Source organism: Prionailurus bengalensis, chromosome C2, assembly GCF_016509475.1.
Source record: "Prionailurus bengalensis isolate Pbe53 chromosome C2, Fcat_Pben_1.1_paternal_pri, whole genome shotgun sequence".
NCBI lineage: Eukaryota > Metazoa > Chordata > Mammalia > Carnivora > Felidae > Prionailurus > Prionailurus bengalensis.
Window position 1 is genome coordinate 104454723 of NC_057350.1, and position 22014 is coordinate 104476736.

At 39.3% G+C, this 22014-nt stretch overlaps 1 protein-coding gene across 1 annotated transcript in view; it reads left to right on the forward strand.

The window, feature by feature from the left end:
• SPTSSB (serine palmitoyltransferase small subunit B) overlaps nt 1–12382 on the forward strand; it is a 29320-nt gene extending 16938 nt beyond the window's left edge. Inside the window, exon 3 of the mRNA XM_043594979.1 lies at nt 10776–12382. Within this exon, the coding sequence (XP_043450914.1) occupies nt 10809–11039 (231 nt within the window). The 5' untranslated portion in view covers nt 10776–10808 and the 3' untranslated portion in view covers nt 11040–12382. The remainder of the gene's footprint in view (nt 1–10775) is intronic.
• Nucleotides 12383–22014: the final 9632 nt, after the last annotated feature.

The window sequence follows — 22014 nt, forward strand, 5'->3', positions numbered from 1 at the left end:
AGGGAAATTCACATGAAAATGTTAAGCAAGGATGGAACTTTCTATGAGGCACAGAAAACATTGGCGTCATCCACAGAAAACTTAGAGCAAGATATCTGGAAAAGTGGGAAGCCAATAAACTGCTATTATGCCTGATTCTTACATAGACATGATAGGAGGTTTTGCCATTAATCATAGGAACTCTGTGTCTTTGTGAATCAAATCATGTTCATATAAAGAAGCAGCTTTTGATTAGGTCCCCAAGACAAAAACTATTACTTAAGGTTGGGCAGGGCACAGCCCACACAGTGGTATGTGGTAACCCTGCCCAAGATATTTGAAAATGTGCTTGGAGATTGTGGTGCCTTTCAAGTAGTGGTTTGTGGTCATCGCTATATATGTGTGTTGTTGTATTTTTTATTTTTTCAAAAACATTACTAGGCAATCCAACTAGCAAACACAAATAAGGGCTGAGGTTTTCTTTTCCCCATAAAATATACAAAGCACTCCGTTATAGATAACCGTTATTTCACAAAGACTCTTTGACTTTATAACTTAAGAAAATCTTGCAAATAGTTTAAAGCGGTACCAATTCATAAGAAACAACAACAAATACTACTATGACTATGACTTCTAAAGAGCTCACAACCCATCCCTACATTCTTTACATCAGTGAGACAGACTTAGAGACAATTATGAATTATCTTTATTTTACACAGAGAAGCTGTGACCCAGAAGATTTTGGAACTTGTTCAAGGACACAAAGTAAAATGAATGAATTAATGAATGAATGATGACAAAACAGTAAAGCTGAAACAGAATTCAGGTCTTCAGATGTTCTCTCATCCTGTGATTTTTTTCTATTAGAACAATTTTTCTACCTACCAATCTTAAATTATTACTCACCTAGAGTAAGCACTTGTAAAAGCCATTTTAATGGGCTTTAAAACCACTTCACAAGTAGTTTTTTGTTCCCCACAGAGTCTGTGAACTTTTAACAGTATGAGAAGGAAAGAAAAAAAAGCATTTGTTACACTGAAGAAAATTTAGTACCAGCTTCTTCTTTCCTTCCTACAAAAAGACAGATTGTACTGAATTTATAAAAAACAATCTGCCTAAACCTCATTGCCTGAAAGTAGACAATGAGAATTCATAACTACCTTTTATGTACCCCACATTGTGCTGTGGAAATATTAAATAAGTACAGGTGTGATCCCTGCCCTCACCCCACTTACAATCCAGTCAGCCATCCATCCAGCCATCCAGCTCATGAGCCAGCATACAAGTATCCCTCATTGCAGACAGCGGAGATAAAGAGCTGACTGGGGCATATTCACAGTTCTCAAAGACCTCGTAGTCTAGGGGAGAAACAGACTGTACATGGCTAATTATAATATGGTGTAAGTGCTAAAACACTGCTCTAGTAGTAACACATAAAAGAAAGCAATATATTTCCCTTGGGAAGGGTAGTCTCTTGGGAATGTTTCATAGAAGGGAGAATATAGGAGCTAGGATTATGAAAGTAATCAGGATTATGTCTAGAAGAGAAAGGGCACAAGAGCATTTCCAGAAAAAAAAAAAGATGAACAAAAGCATAGAAGCTTAAGAGTAAATGGAATTTAGCAGGAGAGTTCAGAGATGCTACTGGAGAGGTAGAGAAATCAAACTCTGAAGGGCCTCAGAGGAATGTTTCATATCATAGGAAATGGAGAGCCACTGAAGGGTTTCAAGCAGAGAAATTAATCTGTGATTTTAGAAAGTTAATTCCAGCAGCAGGATGGAAGATTTTAAGGTGAAAAGGAGATAAGTTGGTAGGCTATTTCATTAGTTCAAGCAAGAGATGGAGAGAATCCATAGCACTGCCCAATAAAATTTGCTGCAATGATGAAAATGTTCTACATCCATGCTGTCCCATATGGTAGCCATGAGCCACATGTGGCTACAGAGCACTAAACATTTAAATTGCCACATGTGACTAGTAGCTGCCATATTGGACAGTGCAGAGGCATCTTAGAGAAGCTGGCACTTGAGTTAAGCCTTAAAGGAGGATTTTTCCAATTGGTGTAGCTCACAATTGGGATATTTTTCAATCACCAAAGAGAATAACATAGAATACACTAGAGCTAATCAAAGAGAATAGAATAAAAAAAAAAGCATGCACTGCAGAGTAATATTGTTGAGAGATGTTTGTTTCGGTTATGTAGCTGGGTTTGTGTGTGTGTGTGTGTGTGTGTGTGTGTGTGTGTACCCTGGATCACAATGTAAATGTACTTTCCCTCTCCATTCTGCTTAAAAATGTTTGAAAGCCATTCCTTTATGAAAGGGTATGATTTAACTATGTTCAGAGTTATTAGGAAAACGTTTCCAGAAACACAGAGTTTAAGTTAATTGGAGTTTAGAATAGGGAATAGGGATAACTCTGGACCTTTCAAGACTTTCTTAATTACTATTTTGCCTTCCAAAAATTAATAGACTTTATTATTTAGAACAGTTTTAGACTTACAGAAAAGTTGAGAAGATAGTACAGAGTCTCCACATGCCCTGTACCCAGTTTCCCCTACTAATATCTTACATTAGTATGACACATGTGTTACAATTAATGAGCCAATGTTGATATGCTATTCAGTAAAGCTAGTATGTTACTCGTATTTCCTTGGCTTTTACCTAGTATCCTTTTTTCCTTTCCAGGATTCCACCCGGAATAACACGTTGCATCTAGTTGTTGTGTTTCCATAGGCTCCTTTGAGCTATGACAGTTTTTCACACTTAGCTTGTTTCTGATGACCTTGAGAGTTTAAGGGGTACATATTCTACAGCATGCTACTCTGTTGGAATTTTGTCTGGTGTTTTTTCTCATGATTAGACTGAGGTTGTCAGTTATTTGGGATAAAAACACAGAGGTAAAGTGCCATTTTCATGCCATGATATCATAGATACCTACCATTAACATCATTTATCACTATTGATGTTGGCCTTGATCCACTGGCTGAGGTAGTGCTTAATCAGTCTTCTCCACTGTAAATTTACTTTTTTATCTCCCTTTTCAAATAGTACTCTTTGGAAGGAAATCACTCTGCTCCTTTTAAAAATGAATTACTTAATTAAAGGGAGGCTTGAACTTGGAGTAAATCATATTGAGTTCCTTCCAAAAGGAAACCTACTTCTGAGAACAGACACAGTCTCTTTTTAGATTCAGTGTCTCTTTCTGTAGCAGGCAGAATAATTTTTTCACATCTCAGATTTTCAGGTTCCTAATATGAAGCACACACACAAAAGCTGAGTGACTGACATAGAGTTCCAAAGTAAGTCAGAAAGGAATTAACCCGAAATCAATTGCAAATCCTTCTGACTTTTCTCCTCAGCCCCAGATTCTGATGTTTTAGAAGTAAATTTAACCCAAAATGTGTTGGAGGGTGCTTTTTTTAATCCCCCAAGAGAGAAGATTCATTTTTAGCTAATGTTTAGAAAGGAAGATCTCATACTGAGAAAATCCAGGTATTTGGAGTACCTTCTTTAGGTGCAGGATCACGTGTTCTGTGATATTAGCAAGGTAAATTCCACCCTGCCAAACCACCTGCTACGTACCTCTCACTGCAGTTGCCTAACTTTCGGCCACTCCTATTCCCATGGACAGAAAACAACACAGAACTTCTGAGCAAGCCCCACCTCCACATTTGTTACATCCCTGCACGTTCCCTTTACAGTATTCTCATTTCATGACTCAAACATGGGTTCATGGGAACACATGTTGTTGTTTGTTTTTCATTGTTGATGTTGCTCTATTTATCCTTTCTTGTCCATTCAGGCCGGAACAAAGTCCTGCTCCTGAGTAATGTGTGTCATAAGTCCCAGGTCCTCCCTGTTCATTCTGGGAAAAGAGGTGAAAGTTTATCTCCTTCCTCACTGGACACAAATCTAGTGAGAGAAAAAAATCATCATCTGTTGATAAAAAAAGGGCAGTGACATTCAGAAATAAAATATAGTCACTTACTCTCCAATCAATTGTAGGATAACTTCTTAGGGGACTTCCAAGCCCTTACTGTTTTCCACTGCCCCAGTGTCCCTGTTCATTTGCTGGATTCTCTGTAGGATTCAGTCTCTTCCTGTGGTTCCCAGGACTCTAATAATCCTTCTCCCTCTTCCTCCCCTGAACTTGGTAAAACTCTGCTTTGGGTCTTTTAACCATACTAAGATGTACATCACTAACAAGAACCTTAATTTTTGCCAGTTCCAGGTAACATTTGCATTAAATAGGCATCAGGATCCACATTTGGTTAGAGGAGCATATGAACTGTGGGATTCAGGAAAGAGTCCTGAGTAAGGCAAGAAGAGTAGAGACTGGGGAAACAGGGTAGGGCTGAAGTCTTCCAGATACCCTACATACCTGGCTCCATTGTCCTTGCTCAAGACTGAGTCTTCTAAGACCACAGAAAACCTTCACTGGACTTTTCACTTCTTTCATCCAATGTTAATTCCCAAAACACAGGGTGTTCCCTGCCTGGTCCAGTCACTTCCATTCAGTTTGACAAACCAATTTAAATGTCAACAAATTTAATATCAATTTGGTGTTAGCCCCATAGACTTGGCCCTTTTCTTTAAACTGAGTGATTTGGTCTAGGGGATCTCAGTTCCATTAACATTCTAGATTTCATTTTAACATTCTAGATTTCACTTTAGCTGCCTAACACATGTGGCAAATATTGTCCATAATGTATATGGGTGGAATATACTCAACTGAATTAGAATCCTCAAGGGTGCCTGGGTGGCTCAGTTGGTTGAGCCTCCGACTTCGGCTCAGGTCACGATCTCACAGTTTGTGGGTTTGAGCCCCACGTCAGGCTCTGTGCTGACTGCTTGCTCAGAGCCTGGAGCCTGCTTCAGATTCTGTGTCTCCTTCTCTCTCTGCCCCTCCCCCGCTCACGCTTTGTCTCACTCTGTTTCTCAAAAATAAATAAATGTAAAAAAAAAAATTTAAAAAAAAAAAGAATCCTCAAAGATGATGGTGACTATCTCTGTCACCATGGAATCTCCAGTTCCTAGCGCAATTTCCAGCATGTCAATAATTATTTTCAGTAAATAAAAGGGAGGGAGGGAGGGAGGGAGGGAAAGAGGAAAGGCTTTTTCCAGTTAGATTCTAACTTCCTATCTATATGCTTCTCCATGTACAAATCCTTTGAATTGATGCTACAGTTTCATTTTTACTAATCCTTACAGCAAACTTAAACACTAGGGATTATTATCTCCAGTTTACAACTGAGGACATTAAAGCCCAAAACAGTTAAGTACTGGGCCAAGGTCACACAGCCAGTATGTGGAGGAGTCAGGACTTGAACCAACATCTATCTTTATTCCCAAATCCATACTCTGCATTATGCAAATGTAATAAAAGCATTTCCCAAACTATAAATAATCCAAATTGTTTTGTTATTATTATTAAAGAAACTCTGGTAAATCAAATCCATTAGGCACCTTAGAATGTAGCACCACACTGGTCCCCATGTTTTTAAAACAATGGCCCAGAGAAAGCCTTTCCTTACGCTTCACAGTCCATTCCTCCAAGTAACACTGCTGCCCTTTGCTTCACCTCCTACCTCTTACAGGGAGCCTCAATTGCTTTGTGTTCCATAGGGGCTTCCAGCCCTCCCAATTCACCCAAGGGTATCATCACTCAGCTTCAGCTGTCGGTCACACCCATCTAGGCCCCTGCAGCCACATCACTATCTGCTTAAGCAATGCTACCCCTAAAAGTACAGCCTCCTTAAAGATCTAGGAAGGTTTTTAAAATCATCAAGTTTAGAGGAACAAAATTGTTTTAATGTATGTTTATTTTTGAAAGAGAGAGAGAGAGAGGGAGAGAGAGAGAGAGAGAGAGAGAATGCAAACGGGGAGAGGTAGAGAGTGAGGGGGAGGGGCAGAGAGAGAGGGGGGACAGCAAATCCAAAGTGGGTTCTGTGCTGACAGCAGCCAGCCAGATGCAGGGCTCAAACTCACAAATTAAGGGAGTCATGACCCGAGCCAAGCCGAAGTCAGATGCTTAACCAACTGAGCCACCCAGGAGCCCCGAGGGAAAAATTATTTTAAAGGTAACAAACTACTGCCTCCCTCTTTTCCATATATGGAAATCATCTTTCAAAAGCGCTTAACCAAAAACAAGGAGATTCACTGTGTGCTTGAGCAGAGTTACCATTTTAAGTTCTTAGTTTAGCTTTACTGGGATAGGGCATTAGGTCGTTAAGGAAGTGAGCAAACTAATTCCACCCTTCATTGTGAGAAATTAAGACTTCAAGATGTTTCCTCTCATCTAGTTCTATGTTACCTATGGGTAATTCGTTTCATTGCATTTCTGCCATCTTATTTCCCCAAATTCAGCCTATTCTCCTAGTTTCCTTCTTAGCATCTTTCCATGTCCTTTCCCCCATGTGGTACTCATTCCTGGCCCCTCAGCCATTGTGTGTTTGTTACATGGTTCAGCGTGCTGCCTGTAAGAGCATCTCCTGTCTGCAGGTCCATTTTGGGGAAAGATTCCTTCTGAAGCCATTACTATTCAGAAGAAATCACACAGTAGTACTCAAAATGCATTTGTTGATGAATGAGTGAATTCTTCTACCCACATTACTCATCTTAAAAAGTGGGTTTTTTAAATCTTGGATGCAGTCCCATAGGAAATTTAAAAATGGAATCAAAAGGAAGTAGACATATATTACTTAAGCAAATCTAGAACCTAAATATAGTGATATTCCAACAATAGATTGTAGCAGATGGTTTACCAATAATAACCCACTCTCTCTTCTCACCTTTTCTTTTTTTAAATGTTTTACACAATTTTATCCCATTTTATTCTGTAAAAATGCACACAGATTCTAGAATATACTATAATGCCATTTTTTTTCAACTGCATTAGTAATTTTTTAAAATTATAGTTGGTTCAGTATCCAACTGGGTAGCTCAGTTGGTTCAGTATCCAACTCTCGATTTAAGCTCAGGTCATGATCTCACAGTCGTGGGATCGAGCCCCGTGTCAGGCTCTGTGCTGACAGCACACAAGCTTGGGGTTCTCTTTCTCCTCTCCCCCTACCCCTCCCTTGCACACACTCAAACTCCCTCTCTCTCAAAATAAATAAATATTTTAAAAAATAACATATAGGTGACATACAATGTTATATTAATTTCAGATGTACAACATGGTGATTCAGCACACTAACAGCACTCACTACATAAGTGTAGTCACCATACAGTTATTGCAATTATTATTGACCATTTTTCCTATGCTGTACTTTTCATCCCCGTGACTAATTTACATAGTTATCTTTCTACCTAAGAAACAATAAACAATCTTTAAAATTGCTTTTCATCAATAAGGGAAAAAATAATCCAAGTGGGGGGAGAAATCAATGCCTTTTATTGACTTTTAGAACTTCAGGAGACCGAAGTGACATATGACAATAAAAGCATTTTTTACATGTCAGAATGGCTACCGAGAGGGTTAGAAAATTATACAGAGGACTGGAAAAACTAGCAAGACAAGAAAAAACTTCTAAAATCTTAATTCTCTAAACTGTTAGCAATGTGTAATCAATGTCCTACCAGGTGTCCACCTTTGGTGTAATGCATTTGGTATGCTTTAGATCTATTGTTTGATTGACTGGTTGATTGATTTTTTACAGCTTAAAATAATAAACATTGACTGTCTCACAGTTTCTGTGGCTCTGGAATCTGAGCACATCTTAGCTGAGCAACTCTGGCTCAGGGTCTCTCACAAGACTGCAGTCAAGGTATCCGTCAGGGCTGCTCAAGCAAGAAATTTAATTTTAGAAAACAAAGCTATGGCTTGTGTGTATTTTTAAAAGCTAAAATGTAGAGAGAAAAAGTCAATGATATGTCTATAAATAATTTGTAAATGAGTAATTTATCTCATTTATAAAAGTGAAAAGAGTATTAAGAATATTTTAACCAGATTTTTAGTACAAGGTTGATCCTGAATGAGTAACGCCCATGGGAGAACAGAGACAGGTTTTCTGAAATCACTGGGCTTCAAATTCATTTCAACTTGGCTTTAGAATGCAGGGAAGGCCATGTGTCCATATGAAATTAACTCCTCATTCTCTCAAACCTACCACAGCAATCCCCTGTTAACCCTTAGAGACCCCTTCACTCATAGGATAAAGACAAAATGTTTAGTTTATCCACCTAGGCCCTGCAGTGGTTGCCTAACTCTGGCCATTCCCTTCTCTTCAGTTTTCTCCTACTCCCATCCTCCATCCCCAGATCTCTATGGCTCCATTCCCTGCCTCCCACAAACATCCATCAACCCTCTTCCCACCTTAACTTTGGCACAAACACAACTTGATCCCTATCTTGGCCATTCTCCCACCTGACTACCCATTTTATCTGTATGACTTATAGTCATCCCTTGAATCTCATCTCAAATATCTCTTCCTCCAAGACATGCTGAGACTGGATCAGGTTTCCCACAGCCCCTTATACACTGCTGTTTTCCTTTAGGGCATAATGTAGTTGGAAATTACATATTTGTGTATATTATTTGATTGCTACCTGTCTCCTCAACCGGACCAAGTTTCCTAAGGGATCTATGCCATAGGTCTATGCCTATGTCTGAGTCATTGTTCTCCCACCTTCTCCTAGTACAACCTGGAACATGATACCTGATGAAGGTATTCTCACCCTCCCCAACAGTTACCTGGTGCCACCCTGAATCCTATCTAGGTAATGAAGAGGAAGCAAGTATGGGTAGTCATGAATAGAGTTTTAAATATAATATATACAGTTGTCTAGTGGGACACCCTAACAGCTCAAATGGTGATACCTCCTCATTTTCTCCATTTCAGCCTATCAGTGAAAAATGTTGGTTGTTTGGATAATATCACTCACTGAAATTACCACTTCTTCGGTCATTCATTTCCTCCAAGACCTAATTCTATTGGCCTTTGCTCTTTCTCTGCAACCAAAGCTAGGAATGAAAAATAATGTGGAAGTCAGCTCTTACCAAGGTCCACCTACCAGGACAAGGCATTTAAATCCAATTACTTAGTTCTTACTTTGGCTTTTAGGAAAGATGGGAGGCTGACTTTTCATAAGTGCAATGACTTCAGTTTGTATCATCCATTTATTTGGATTACCCTGGCCATTATTACAGATAATTGCAACCTGGTAACACAAAGACTTTTCATTTTCAGGTGTTTTTTGTTTTTTGGTTTTTGGGTTTGTTTTTTTTTTTTGTAGAAATTACACTTATCAGAAAGAGTTACTTATTATCAAAGCCAAACTGTTGAAAGTCAACAATAGCTAACTATATCCTACTTAGGTTGGGACTCTGAGTGATCTATAACTATTATTTTTCTTTAAGTTGGTTGCTTGTCATTCATTTATTCACTCATTCAGCGCATATTTACTTATGACCATAGCCTGAGGAGTCCACAGTCCTATGGAGCAAATACATCATACTTTCATGAAAAAGAATCAAAGAAAAGAGACATTTTCAGGTCAGAAGATAGAAATGATCTTTAAAAAATTTAACTGTGATTTTAATAGGAAGCGTTCCCAAAGTGGAATTAGATGATGTGGCACCGTTATATTCTTAGGAGTAAGCAGAAGAGGCACAAAGGTCAGCTTGTATTACCATAGACACCTATCATGTCTATGAAACTTTATAGAATCTTCCCAAGAATCTTTTTTAGAAATGATAGATGCCCTTCTTTCTAGGAGGTTTTAGATGCATATAGTTGTAACTGTGATCCATCTAATCACAGTGAGACCAAGAAAACATTTTTATGTGGTTTTCATAAGTTCTCTACCCAAAAATCAAATGACCATCCAACTTTGGGCTTCCCGTTTGTTTTAGAGATCCCCAAGACCACCCACCTGTTCAGTGACCTACCAGAAAGACTCACAGAAGTCAATATATATTTATACTCACAGATAAGGATTATTACAGTGAACAGATGTACAACAGTATCAGCAAGGAATAAAGATACAGGTAGTATCCCAAAAAATTCATTTAGAGGCTTCTGATGCTCTCTCTCTCCCATGAGTGGACAGACCAAATGCTCTTCTTTCTCCACTAGCAAAAAGTGCAGTGATACACATGCAATATTTCTGCCCAGAGGAGCCCATTAGAGACACAGCACTGAAGTCTTCACTGGGGCTTGTTCCATGGACATCCTTTGCCTGACAATTACCAAAACTCCAGACTTCCAGAATAAAGTAGGTGTTCACCATGAATTATGTCATTTGCACAGTTTAGGCGTAGTGAATCATCCTTATCCATTAGGGAATGGAGAGAACATTCCAAAAGCCAAGTTCCCAGATGCCAGCCCAGGGCCAAACTTGCAAGCAGATCCTTCTAAAGATAGCAGCCTCAGGCTTGCTATATTAACTCTTTTCTGCACACCATTCTTTAAATCTTCTTCCAGAATACATACTGTAGGAAATAGAAAGTTCACACTTCTCACTCTTTGTACACATGGCTAAAGAAAATGTGGTTAGCCTCAATTTTTAGATATTTTCACTAGACTATTACTAGCAATTATCATTTTTAGATAAATATTATCATTACTAATATTGTTGCCATTAATCCTAGTACTAATTATTATTCATAATGGCAAAATTATGAATTCCTATGATTAACATATTGGGTATTATTTCTATATAATACTCATATTAATCCATTCAGTGATCATTAACATGTTTTTAAAGGTGTTAACGTGTGGAGACCATGAAAACCTAAGGAGCTTCTGTGTTTGGTTCCTTATTTTATTTCTCTTCCCATCTGTTAACAGGACAGACTTTCTGCAGCTTGAAAGGAGCCGACCATGGATTTCAGACGTGTGAAGGACTATTTCTCCTGGCTCTACTATCAGTACCAAATCATTAGCTGCTGTGCTGTCTTGGAACCCTGGGAGCGATCCATGTTCAATACGATCTTACTAACCATTTTTGCTATGGTGGTATACACCGCCTATGTTTTTATCCCAATCCACATTCGTCTGGCTTGGGAATTTTTCTCCAAAATGTGTGGCTATCACAGTTCAATTTCTAATTGATCTTAGTTGCATTCTGTGAATTGGCATTGCCTCTGTAAATGTTGCTTACAACTTACCAACTTAACATGAATACTGTGTCTTCTTCCACTCTCTGATCTGAAAAGCTCCCTTCTCTATGCACTCTTGTATCTTGCCTGAAATGTGAGATAGGTGTCTCTTTAGGTTCTTCTGTACATTCTGCATTGTGCATCGGACCATGGATAACACAAAGACCTTACCTCACATACCAGCCGTATTCTCTCAACTTAAATCTACAACTTCAGATTTTTTTTTTTTTAATCAGAAATTTCATATAAAATTTTTCTGGGAAGTTGGCTCCTAAGAGACCTACCAGAATCATATTTAAAATACTCCCTTGATACTTGTTCTGTACTAAAGGGTCTATTTTTAAAAATCTGTTCATAAGCTCCTGTCAAAAGTATCCTATCCTTGTTTACAACATATGAAAAGATATGAATAAATTATATGGGCCCCCTAAAGTCTTATTTTCTAGTAAACTGCTGATAACTAAAATTCTTTTACTTCAAGTGCAAAAGAATAGGCTGGAGGCAATTATCTCTTTTCAGACACGGTTCATGAATTATTTCAAATGCCTTCTAAAAGTCTGGATTTATAACAGGTTAAAATCAACAATGTTGATTTTAGATAACCCAGTAAGTATTATGACACAAAAATGTTAAGTGTAAGGAACAAAACATAATCAAAGTAAATTTAGATATTGTGACTTGCGATGCTGCCTGGCCTTGCGTGATGCTGGGGAGCCAGGGGGAGAAGGGGGAGGGAAAAGAAACTGCTTTCTTTCTGTGATTTCACTCAGTGGAGGGTTGGGGGGAAGCACGTATTGGGCTACAGGAAGAAACGCTAATAAATAGACTGGAAGTAATATTCTACCAGCAGGAACTCGACAGCTCCAGTTAAATGCTTTGATATAGTGACTCCTTTGCAGAGCAAAAACAAGATTTATTCAATTTCCTTCAAAGTGTTTATCTCAAAAACAAATACAAGTTTTTAAGTCTACTGCTGAATCAGATGTGAATGCCAAAGGCCAAACCTTATAGTTTGTCTTTCCTTCCAATAACCAGTAAGGTTAGTAATTCTGGAGGGTAAAAATGGAAATAGTTTTTGGACAATATTTGCACCTATGTTTGTATTATGGGGGAGAAAAAAAAAGAAAACATTCCCAGGAAGCCCAGAGAGAAAGACGTTTGGCATGCCAAATTAACATGCATGTTTGTTAAAAAACAAAAACGTGTTTTGAAGATAAACCAGATCTGAACATGTACTGTTGATTTTTGCAAAATAAAATTAGGTTTAATTTTGTAAATAAAATATTCACCTCCAGATTTGCTTTTTCCTCATATTACACTAAATATCCAGGTGCTTCTGTCCTCATTTGTTCCCAGACTTCCTGTTTCTTACTAATCCATTGTGGCAACTGATCTTAAAACAGTAGGATAAAACTAACATCTATCAAGAGCCTTCTCCATAGTGAACACATTTTACATGTTGAAGTGGGTACTAAGGTCTCTCAGTTACAGGTAAGGAAAGTAGAACTTGGCAAAGATGAGATTCATGTTTAAGATCCTTTATCTACTAGTGGCAAAGCAAGAAAGCAAATCCAGGACCGCACAGGGCCCTGAAATATTTGCCACATGCAAGCCCATGGGAGGATAATGTGAGCAAATGAAAGTTGATGGGATAGGGTCACCAACATGTCAGAAAGCAAAACCACATCAATTTAAAGGGGCAAGGGTATGAGGAGACAGCTGAGGTCAGAGGAACAACAGGCCCAAGTCCCAGCTTCCACCTTTGCTGTTACCCAAGTGCTGTGTTCACCCATTTCTATGCTGTCCAGGCCCATCTGCCTATTTTGAAAGATTGCTTTCACTTTTAAATATTTAACAGAGGATTCTCAGTTAAGCATGAACTTGGACACATTCCCAGTTCACAATGATTTAACACCCTTATATACATGGACCCCTACTAAGTACTCTTGGAATTCAATTACAAAGATACTGCATTGACCTTCTTAAAATCCTCCTTCTAAAAATAAGAGTTAAAATAATTGTGAATAGACACAGCAAAGCTTAATAAAAGATATTGCAAAGCACTGCCCCAGGATGTCACTTTGAAGGTAAGCATTTCCTCTGAGCATCAAAATGATAAACACAGAGTCCAACAAATACAATCAAACAGTTTGGATAAAAACCTATCTGCATGCAGAAGGCAAGAAAGCCCTACCTGCCGTGTCTGCTTTGTCAATTTTCTAGACTAGACAGAGATGCTCTTTACCATGACTACCGTTAACCTAGTTTACAAACACTGTTTATATGCTTTTTCTTTATTTCTTTTATATGTATGTTTCAATGGCGGTCACAGAACTGTAAAAAAAAAAAAAAAATAGCCAAAAGCTTCATGGTTAAAATGGGCTTATGTTTGTCACTCACTAAACTTGGAATCATAAAATGTTCCTGCACTGATATTGGCCAAGTCAACAATTGCTTTTACCTACTTGAGCAACAAAAAAAATATGAAATGCTAAGAAATCAGGCAGTTTTAACAGCAAGATAATACTGGTCAGTCTTTGTTAGTAAGTTGTGTGTACAAAAAAAAAATCTCTAGTTCACATTTTCTACTTCTTTCTTCTTCCATCATTACCATATTTAGATTATCTCACTAGTAGAGCATGTGTCCCCTGGAAGGCAGGAAATTTATTCTTTCTGAATGCCCAGTATCTAGCCCAGTGTGTAATACAGAGCTTAGCAGATACACCTCCTAGAGAACATTACACAGTTTCCCATATCCTGTATCCACATAGAAACAAGGAAACTCAGTATTTGTATTGGGCCAACCTCAGAATGGACAATTTCCTTCTATCAACCAAAAGAGTAACACTCATTCGTTTATTTCTTCATTCAACAAGTGTATTAAAAGCCAACCGTGTACTGATAGAGAAATGGCAAGATGGATAGATATTCTATGAAGAAAGCATCGTAGAAACTAGGTGGTAGGTATTCACATGTTTGTTGTAAAATTCTCTCAACTTTACTGCATGTTTGAAAGTTTTTATTGAGAAAACATTGGAGGACAAGTCTACCATGTGCTAGTTGTTGAGCTTGCCACTAGGAAACAAAGATAAATGAGACAGAAACAGTAACATCCCCAAATTCATGAATCATACAATCTGGTAGGCAAGATGACACAAAGACAAAAATAAGCAAACAAAATATTTACGAGTTGTGGAAAGGTCTTATGAAAGGAACAGCAGAGTGCTAGAGAGGAAGAAAACAGAGGGTCGAGGCAGGTAGAGCAATTGGGGGACCCAGTGAGACTTAAATCCAAACTTCTCTTACTGTAGGAGGTTAAGCAGGGGGACGATGTGGGAAAGAGGTGATCTTACCTTGTAAGATGGGGACACCTGGCTGCTGTGTGAGGGCAGATGGGATGGGCAGGGGTCAGAGCCGGGATACCCCATGCAGGAGAGAGCTGGACTAGGTGGAAGCATCAGAAGCAGAGAGACAGATGGTCTGATTTCACATGTATTTTGTAGCTAAAAAGTCAACATGCCTTGATTATAGGTTGGATCAAAGGAGTAATTCCATGAAATACTCACGACATTTTTCTTCCTTTTTAAAAAAATTTTTTAAATGTTTAATTTTACTTTTTGAGAGACAGAGACAGAGCATGAGCAGGGGAGGGGCAGAGATACAGAGACACAGAATCCAAAGCAGGCTCCAGGATCTGAGCTGTCAGCACAGAGCCCCTTACAGGGCTTGAACCCACCAATGTGAGATCATGACCTGAGCCAAAGTTGGACGCTCAACCAACCTGAGCCACCCAGGTGCCCCTCAAGACCTTTTTCTTTAAACATCTAACCTATCCAACAGAAACTTCCTTCTCATTTTGGTAATTTCCGGAAATGATAAACTGTCCTAAGAGAGACTGAAGGAAACCAAGTTCATGTATTTTTACTATTTTTTCCAGCTTTTAAAGTTTCACTATATCTCATCAAGAATCCTTATCCTTTTTATTTTTAAGTTTATTTATTTTGAGACAGAGAGAGAGACCATGAACAGGGGAGAGGGGCAGAAAGAGGGACAGAGAATCTCAAGCAGGCTCCACGCTGTTGACATGGAGCCCAACACGGGGCTCAATCACACAAGCCATGAGATCATGACGTCCGCCGAAGCCAAGAGTCAGATGCTTAACCAACTGAGCGACCCAGGCACACCAAGAGTCTATACTTCTGATTGGAAGAAAGGACTCCTATTTTCCACCATGAAACAGAATGTTATTCTCTAGGTACTTTGCATCATCAGACTAAAACCAAAAAATCAGTAGCATGGTCTTCCAAGGGATTAAATTATCCCAACACTAATTCTAGAGGTTGAAAAGGCTTTGAAAGAAAACTTCAGGGCTTGGGGTCTCTTTGATTCATTCCTGAATTATTATGCTGACAACAGTGAAAGTAATAGTACTGAGAAGATTTAATGGCGGTCTTATCATACTGGGCTGACCAATTTTTAATTTTAGCTATTTGGTTGGAAATTATAAAGAAATAGGGTACAGAAGGAGTTCCAAAATAAAATGACAGTTGCCTTTACTATTATGGCAAAGCCTATTTCTGTAGCTTTTTTGTGAACAAAATGATGATGTATTCCATTAACAATATTCACACTTCTCATCATTTCCAGATGGAATTCAAAATTCAAATTGCTGCTTTTTATTATTGTATTTTTGTTCCTAAAAGAGGCAGCATTTAACCCAGATGTCTGATTATGGGGGAGGGGAGATTGCAAAACAGAAGAGAGCACCCCAGGTTCCACCCTCCCAGCCTCCACCTGCCAAAGCCACACCCACACCGAGCAGCCAGTAAAGTCCCTGGATGACACCGACCTGATCAAAACGGACAAAGAGGAAGGAGAGAGAGAGAGATTGGGGGGAGGGAAGGGGAGGCAAGAAGGTTTATCCTTTTGTTCTTTAAGTTTATACTGGGAAAGTCTCACTTCCAAGCAAAGTGCAATCCTTCTCTGTCCTCATTCCTCAAAGAACTTCCCTGATCTCATATTTTTTCCTAACATGAGCAATATCCAAATGTTTTACATCTTGTTCATATTAATATTTGTTTCTTTTGTCACAATAATTCTCCTTTTCCCTCAGTTAAAATAAGTCTTCTGAATAATCAGGCAATTGATCCTCTCTCCATCCTCCAGTGGGACTTATGTCTTCCCTCCTCTATCGCCTGGCTTCTAAGTTTCACTCTGCCTCACCCTATCCCAGGCCTATTGTGTCACTATTTTTCAAAGTTCAATAACCTCCTTAGAAAATTAGAGAATGGAGTTGGGTCTCTCCAGGGATTCTTCAAATTAAAGTCTATAGTCCATGAAATTCTAGTGACTCAATATTTCTGCTTCTTGAAGCTTCCCCTGGTTATTTTTTAAATTTTTTAAATATTTATTTTTTGAGAGAGACAGAGACAGAATACAAGCAGGGGAGGGGCATAGAAAGGGAGAGACACAGAATCGAAAGCAGGCTCCATGCCCCAAGTTGTCAGCACAGAGCCCAATGTGGGGCTTGAACCCACAAACTGTGAGATCACGGCCTGAGCCAAAGTCGGACACTAAACTGACTGAGCCGCCCAGGCACCCCATCCCCTGGTTGTTGATAGGAAATTCAGAATTTCCCTGAAATTCTATGGTCTCTGTAACCTTAGCACTGACCATCATTGTTGTGGGAGAAAGGTAATATAATCCATACATAAAAACAAACAAGCAAACAAACACACAAAATCCCAAAGAGTAATCGGGCAGTCCTTTACCTTAGATTCAATTGAGAAAATCTAGTTCATTGAATGGATGGTGGGTTTATAGGAGAGGCCTTCCTGGGGGATTCAGCTTGCATCTTGCATTTCAGTAGCCACCCCTACTGCACAGACCTTCCCCATCACCTCCCAGACCTTCTCAAGGTCCTCCTGCCTACGCCTACTTGGAGCCCCAGGAAGGTTTACTGTCATTCTCAGCAACCTCCATTTTCACCACTGGATGAACACAACGGACTGGGGATGGGCAGGGCGGCTCTGAGGAGAATCCAAAAAGAGAGAAGCGATTCATGTCTATTGGTCTAGCCAATAGACAAAGTGTCCAAAAAATCAGCTGTCAATGTAACCTCTGGTAGCTTATCTTGTGCACCTTATTATGCAAAGGCACTACCAACCTCCTAGCCCTGAATTGTATTTCTTCGAGCCAGAGAAAGTAAATGGCTCCAAAGGAGAGGGGAAAAAGGAAAGTCCATTACTCACATATGCATATTCCATGCCTCTCCTATGTCAGTTCCCACAGAGGTATGTGGGTGTTGCTTCTGGAGAGCACAGACCACGTGTTTTGCGTGTGTGTTTGGTTTTTGTTGATGTTGTTGTGGTTTTCCTCATGTAATTTTGTAAAAGCTCATTGAATGAACTGATGAATAAATAAGTCCTTTTTACAATTCCAGGTTGAAAGGCATAGAGTAATATTCCAGATATGATTTGTCATTAGAGTTTGTATTGAGTGATTCACATATAAAGAGAGTTTCTTTTTTAAAAAAAAATTTTTTTGAGAGAGAACATGCATGTGCACTTGAGCAGGAGAGAAGGGCAGAGGGAGAGAAAGAAAGAATCCCAAACAGGCTCCATCCCAGGCTGGATCCCATGACTCCAGCTAGATCCCATGACCTGGGGGATCATGTCCCCAGCAGAAACCAAGAGTCGGATGCTCAACCGACTGAACCACCCCAGGTGCCCCTATAAGGGAGAGTTTTTTTGTTTTTTGTTTTGTTTTGTTTTTGTTTTTTTATGAAATTTATTGACAAATTGGTTTCCATACAACACCCAGTGCTCATCCCAAAAGGTGCCCTCCTCGATACCCATCACCCACCCTCTTCTCCCTCCCACCCCCCATCAACCCTCAGTTTGTTCTCAGTTTTTAACAGTCTCTTATGCTTTGGCTCTCTCCCATTCTAACCTCTTTTTTTTTTTTCCTTCCCCTCCCCCATGGGTTCCTGTTAAGTTTCTCAGGATCCACATAAGAGTGAAACCATATGGTATCTGTCTTTCTCTGTATGGCTTATTTCACTTAGCATCACACTCTCCAGTTCCATCCATGTTGCTACAAAAGGCCATATTTCATTTTTTCTCATTGCCACATAATATTCCATTGTGTATATAAACCACAATTTCTTTATCCATTCATCAGTTGATGGACATTTAGGCTCTTTCCATAATTTGGCTATTGTTGAGAGTGCTGCTATGAACATTGGGGTACAAGTGGCCCTATGCATCAGTACTCCTGTATCCCTTGGATAAATTCCTAGCAGTGCTACTGCTGGGTCATAGGGTAAGGGAGAGTTTTAAACTCTGAATAAGGAGGTGAAGGTTTTGAGGAATTACTGACCCTTCCTTATATTCTCCTACCTGTTGCTCATCTTCTGCTCCTACATTTCCTCTCGTGGCAATCCCCGCATGCGCATTGCTAAAAGATAGAGGGTTTTTAAAGGTTAATTGATGAATTTCCTCCTCAAGTACTACACCATTGGTTCTCATCTGTGGCTATACATTAGAATCATTTGGGAACTCTAAAAACCACCGGTGTCTGGCCCCACCCCCAAAATTAAATCAAAATCCCTGGAAGGAGCCCCAGCCTGAGAGTTTAAAAAGCTCCCCAGGTGATTCTCATATGCAGCCCAGACTAAGGACCACTTTACCAGGTCATCATGAAGTGCTAATTAAGTCACTAAAATCCAATTTAGATCCGGATTCTCCATTACTCTCTCCCACTTGCCGGGTTCCTGAATATGTCTGTGATAGGGTCAAGGCTCCACTGTTTCTCTAGATACAGCTTGAATCGCAACAAATACTACTTCCCTACAGTTTTTCTGTAAAAGTACTTAACACTCCCTTTAGAGCTCGAAGTGCGAAATAGTTAAGAACATCACACTCCCCACCGGGTTTGGTTCCACATAATGATGTCTTCAATCATTTCATCATGCATAATTTAGAAGCAGTAAAAGATCACAATTTATGCTTAGAGGCTTGAAGCTCTAAGTACACTCAATCTGCCACTGATGGGCTTGGTGGAGCTTTTTCATTTGCAACCTGAGTACAGGATCATGTCACAAGAATTTGGTTAAGCCAGATAGATAGTGCCATCAACACTGCAGCAGAGGGTGGAGCAAGGCTTAGACATTTCACCAGAACGTTGGAAGGCATCAAGGCATCATGTGGATGAATGATGGTACCTTGGCTTCCTTTTGTTTTCAATTACTTGTAGTTACCCGTCTTTCATGTAATATACACATAATATAAGATGTTGTTAAACATCAAAAACAAACAGAGACCAGCCTTGAAAATTCTCTGAGCAGACAAAACCAGTTGAGTAATATAAGCAAAGCTCAATTTAGCTTTTTTTTTGGCAAGACTAACTTGACCAGGTCATTTCTTGCTTATGCCTGTGGAAATCATAAACAAGTTTCCCAAAGTTGATATGAGGTAACCACTAACCAATTCCTTATCATTTAAGAAAATTATAATATTATAAACCAATCACTGTTGAAGAATAAATAGTCACTGCCTTTCTACAATATAAATTGCTTTATAACGATACACGTCTGAGTCTCATTCCATATTTTGGTTTGAGGGTTCTCAGTTTGAGGACTGTCTTTCTGGTGTGTGCACAATAAACTTTAATGGTTACTACTTAGGTGATTCCTGGTTTTACTTCTGCTATTTACGAGCTCTTGACAATTATACACACACACATTTTTAAACCACCTAAAGCTATAGCAGTGTGGGTGGTAACAGAAGCCATTTTAATTAGAAACTAAGTTAACCAAGTGAAAATGTGTAATTGAAAAATAAACACGAGTCGTGGATGGTGAAAGGATAAATACCAACCAGAGAGTAGAAAAGCCCAAGTTCTAGTCCTTGCTCTGGTAGCTGTGTGTCACCTTAGGCAGGTCACTTTCCTCTATGCTCCAGGTTTCTCTGCTGTGAAATGAGGGACTCACCTGGGGATGGCATATATGTTTTTTGTCTTTTTTGGTTCTTCAGGCACTGGCAGGGCCTTCCTGGAGAGGGCATTGAGAAGCATTCTGAGGCTGTATCAGCTCACTGGAAAGAAATCCATTATCAACATATCAGTGTCTATCACGAGGTCAGAAGAAGGAAAGTGAAGCTAAAGTTCCACTGGGCCAAACACCAGAGAATTACTTTCCCAACTCTAAAATGGATGGAGGGGCGCCTGGGTGGCTCAGTCAATTAAGCATCCGACTTCGGCTCAGGTCATGATCCCACGGTTCGTGAGTTCAAGCCCCACGTAGGGCTCTGTGCTGACAGCTCAGAGTCTGGCACCTGCTTCAGATTCTGTGTCTCCCTCTCTCTCTACCCCTCTCCCACTCACACTCTGTCTCTTTCTCTGTCAAAAATAAATAAACATTAAAAAAATACACTGGATGGAAACCAGTGGAAATAAAATGAAAACAGCTATTTACACCACCTTACTGCTAATCTTTATAGCCATATAAAAATGCGTACACACATACTGGCACATAGTTGTCTTTACCCAGTCACACTTACCCTTCAGCTCCAGTTCAAATCTATCTCTTCTACTAGGAGAGGTCAACCGCATGCCATAATAATAAATGATAACCTTTGTGCAGCATGTACTATGTGTCAGGCACTTAATTCACTTACTCCTCCCAGCAATCCATTTAGGTAGATATTATTATTATCCCCATTCTACAGATGGATGAAACTGGGGCACAGGCTGTTTAAGTGACTTGTTTAAGGTTACACAGTCAATGAGAGAGCTGGAATTTGAATTGAGGCAGTCTGCAGCGGAGAAAATGTGGTTAACCATTGGATGAAATGGTATCTTCTTCTGAACATCTGTATCAACCATCCCCATTCACCATATTGCATTCTATTATTTATTGATTCTGTGTGATTACCAGAGATCAATCAATGTGGTAAGCACTTTGAGATTTAGACAGAATTTTATAGAGGGTAATCATACATCCTGGTTTGTCCAGCCAGTGTCTTCGGGTGGAGGTGGGAAAATTCAGAGGCTTTCTACCTGAGATCATATCTGAGTTACATATTAAAGAATAAATAGCAATTGGGCCACATTAAAATCAGCAATTAAAATCAGCTTGTTTTCTAATATAAAAATTCTTCCATTCTAGTTGGCTATATTGCTTGGACCCCAAAATACATTATTTTATAAATGGAGTGACAACCCCTCCCCAAAACTCAGAAAGAAGAAAACCCACACCATTAAGTTACATGCAAGACTAAAGTGCATTCCTATCATAATTGTGGTAATTTGCTTTACATACAAAAGGCTTAAAATGTCATTTCCAGGTGATGTTCTGGGTTCTTAGAGTAGAGAGGGAGGGAAAGATTTAATAAAATTCTTGATTCAGAAAGGAGAAAATATTTCAGGGCACCAGAAAGTGAGGAAAATTGTTCCGCTTACAGCCAAGAGCTTCAGAATCTCCAATAAATCAAAGGTAATGAGCCGGTAACTCCATGAAGACGTGAAGGAAAAGATGCTGTAGTTTGGTGAGTTTCAGACAAATAAAGATTGGTTCCACGTATACACTCTGAGCCCCAGTTTAGGGATGGTTGGGCCGATAGGAAAGCACGCTGATCAGAGAGAATAAAAAGGGACTTCACTGTAATCCTGTTTTTACTTATTTCTGGTTTAGTGATCATGCCTTTTATTTAACAGCCATATTTTTCAGATTAATAATAATAATGAATAACTTTCAACCTGACCATGACGGTGACTTTATTCCACAGACATGCAAAGATACAAGCCTTATAAGATACATTTACCTGTAGCACCTGAAAGCATCGAGAAGCTCAGGGAAGAAATGTCAAGGAGGACATGGTTGCTTCTCACCTCTTCAAAGCCTGGGTTGACTCTGGGTTAATTATCAT